At 44.1% G+C, this 3,554-nt stretch overlaps 1 protein-coding gene across 1 annotated transcript; it reads right to left on the bottom strand.

Annotated features, from left to right (window-relative positions):
- Positions 1-240: 240 nt before the first annotated feature.
- On the bottom strand, positions 241-1,176 carry LOC120998033 (olfactory receptor 4Q3-like). Its single transcript, XM_040428476.1, has one exon. The coding sequence runs from the start codon at positions 1,174-1,176 to the stop codon at positions 241-243; it is 936 nt and encodes a 311-aa protein (XP_040284410.1).
- Positions 1,177-3,554: the final 2,378 nt, after the last annotated feature.

Raw genomic sequence — 3,554 nt, 5'->3', positions numbered from 1 at the left:
TTATGTAGATTTCACCATATGCAATGCAAAATGTGAAATCCGCAGCAAGTCCATGGCAAAAACACATAAATCATGCAGATTTTTGGCAAATTTGCAGTGTAAAGTTTCGCCACCATTGTCCTTTTTTGACAGTCAAAACTGTTGGGAAGACCAGTACCATGCTGAAGTAGACACATAGGTAATTGTAATTGAAATGTTTGTCGTGATTTACCAAACAATAATACATTTTTATAGACCTATTCAATTTCTGCGGAACAGTTTCTTCCCCAAAAATGACCCGATGGCGGCTTTTACCTCCTTGTTCCTCAGAGTATATATAATTGGATTTAATAAGGGTGTCAGTACTGTATAGAATATTGACACCATTTTATCAGCGGCATAAGACACTGAGGGCCTCAAGTAGATGAAAACGCAAGGACCAAAGAAGAGGGTGACCACAATGAGATGAGAGGCGCACGTGGAAAAGGCCTTGCCTGTCCCTTTATCAGATCTGGTCTTCACTATGGTGCGGATAATCCCCATGTAGGAGATGAGCAAGACTATAAAACAAAGTGCAGATATCAGGCCGCTGTTTGCCACAAATACAATCTCAATGATGAAGATATCGGAGCAGGATAATACAGATAAGGGATGGATGTCACAGAAGAAATGGTCGATTCTGTTTGGGCCGCAAAACTTTAGTTGACAGGTTAATATTATCTGGATGATGGAGTGGAAAAAGCTTGTGGCCCAGCACACAGCTTCCAGCCAGTAACACACAGTCCTGTTCATAATACTAGAATAGCGTAGCGGATTGCATATGGCGACATAGCGGTCATATGCCATGACGGTAAGTAGGATGCACTCTGTTCCTGCAAAGAAGTGTAAGAAGAAGAGCTGGGTGATACATCCACTGAGGGAGACTGTGTTTTTCTTTGATAGAAAGTCAACCAGCATCTTGGGGACAGTCACAGAGGCGTAGCACAGGTCTACCAAAGATAACTTGCTGAGGAAATAATACATGGCTGAATGAAGACGGGACTCAAAATACACAGTTACCATGATGAGAAGATTGCCGAGCAGTATAAGAAGGTAGATGATGAGCAGGAGAATGAACAGGACAATACTCAGTTTAGGGACAGTGTGCAATCCAAGGAGAGTGAACTCCTCCACCTTCTGGTGTTGACTGACATTCATCTTCTCCTTCTGATCTTTCTGAAATGTCAAAACGGAAAATTATAATTTTTATTGTATAGTTTATCCTCTAAATGTCAATCATACATGTCATTTCAAAAATTCTACTTACAAAAATGAGGTTTTGGTGATTTGATTTGGGTGAATTGCACAAAACGGCACACGCCATTTTACATACCAAATTCAGTACACTTGCAAGTGAAACAGGTCAAGGAAGATGAAGATGGAGGATCACAAGAACCTGGGTGGGGCCCTGGTCAGTGAACTTGCTGTTAATGTCTTGAGATTATCCCGAAAACCAATCAGGATGGACAATATTGACTTGTGTATTAGGCACTATGTAAGGTCCCAAGCAGAGACGCCATTCTCAGTTTTGCCACTGATAGGAAGTGTCTGTCACAGACACATTAATTAGACACACAAGACAGCCAGTCTTACAGAGACAGTGTTATGGACTGGGAAGATACATTTAGTTAGGTAGATTTAATTGCTTCACACTAGGGACAGAGTAGGGGCAGTTAGTTTATTCTATGTGTTACAAGGCTTGAGCTACTTGAATGGATTCAGACTGTTGCAATCTGTAACGATACAGCACTCTTTTTTTATGTACAGGAGCCAGTTAGCAGCCCAATTAATAATACTGTGTAATTGCACCTTTTTTCCAAAACCCGTTGCAAAGTTTCTTCAATATTAAGGTGTACAATGAACATACTGTATTTTCCAGCTTCACCAGCAGCGTATATTGGGGCCACAGAGGTTGTCCAATTTTACCTTTTTTCCCAAATCCTGTTGCAAAGCATCTACAATTAATGTGTACAATAAATCTATTTTCCAGCATCGCCAGCAGTGCGTATATTGGCCGCAGATGTTGTGCAGTTGCACCTTTTTTGTTTTACTAAAAACCTGGTACAAGAATGATACTGTACTACTGCTACCTTGGGTACTACTGCCACTACTAATACCCCTACACAGCCGTACATCTCCTGCCTTGTTCGTCAGGTTCCATACCGTGCTGCTACTACTGATACAGCTACTACTGTCGCTACTATCCCTACTAGGCCACACATGTTTTGAGAAATTTTTTGACTTGTTCAGAACAATCCCATGCTTACAATACTACTATGTTTGTATAAACATGCGCAGGCATCTGCACTTGTTAAAGAGATCTGAGAGTGTCATACACAAATTTTGAAGCCAATTGGAGCACTTTCAATTTGTGTCGACTTATTCATACCCAAATCAACTCTTCCGACTGATTAGTTAGAATCGGTCTAGAAATGAATTTGAAGAAATTCGCTCATCTCTAGTTCGGACACCATGATGCGGTAAGTTTGAGTCAGTGACACACCCAAGTAATGCAGATGGATAATATGTCCATAATGCTGTGGCATCACCAAGGGGGGGCCAGAGGGGGCCACGGCCCCCCTACATCACGTTGTGCCCCCATTCATTTTGGTGTGCAACTGAAATGTGCCCCCATTCATTTTGGTGTGCAGGGCCGGACTGGACCGCAAACAGGAGTGTACATTTTTCTTCTAAACTGTAATCCGTATCCTCTGACCTGCAGTAACTTTAAATCAGCGCTCGCTCAGTAACACTAACAGGCAGTGCGGGCGGCGCATCTGCTCCTCCCACTAGACGGCGCAGGCGTGTGACGTCACTGTGAGCGCCGCCCTCGCACTGCCTGTAGGCTGTAGCCTGGCCCTGTTTCCGAAGCTAGCTGAGTGTAAGGTACTAGTAGAGATGAGCGGCCGCTAATTTAAAGTTAAAGTTACTGCAGGATATGGATTACAGTTTAGAAATGTCAAATGTACACTCCTGTGAGCGGCGGGGAGGGGGATCTGTAGATGACACTGTTATGGGGTGGGATCTGTGGATGACACTGCTATAGGGAGGGGGATCTGTGGATGACACTGTCATGGTAGGGGGGGAATCTGTGGATGACACTGTTATAGGGAGGGGGATCTGTGGATGACACTTTCATGGGGTGGATCTGTGAATGACACATATAGCATAAGATGCTATATACAGTATGTGTCATCCACAGATCCCCCCCCATAAGTGTCATCCACAGATCCCCCCCCCCCATAGCAGTGTTATCCACAGATCCCCCTCCATAACAGTGTCATCCACAGATCCCCCTCCATAACAATGTTATCCACAGATCCCCCTCCATAACAGTGTCATCCACAGATCCCCCCCATAGCAGTGTCATCCACAGATCCCCCTCCATAACAGTGTCATCCACAGATCCCCCATAATAGTGCCATCCACAGATCCCCCCATAACAGTGTCATCCACAGATCCCCCCATAACAGTGTCATCCACAGATCCCCCCATAAGTGTCATCCACAGATCCACCCCATAGCAGTGTCATCCAC

Source organism: Bufo bufo, chromosome 1 (assembly GCF_905171765.1).
Source record: "Bufo bufo chromosome 1, aBufBuf1.1, whole genome shotgun sequence".
Taxonomy (NCBI): domain Eukaryota; kingdom Metazoa; phylum Chordata; class Amphibia; order Anura; family Bufonidae; genus Bufo; species Bufo bufo.
Note: the sequence above shows the minus strand (reverse complement) of the source record. Positions and strands in the feature narration are given on the sequence as shown.

Bases quoted from the DNA above. Each gene is read 5' to 3' on its own strand.
- LOC120998033 (XM_040428476.1), bottom strand. From the start codon at position 1,176: ATGAATGTCAGTCAACACCAGAAGGTGGAGGAGTTCACTCTCCTTGGA.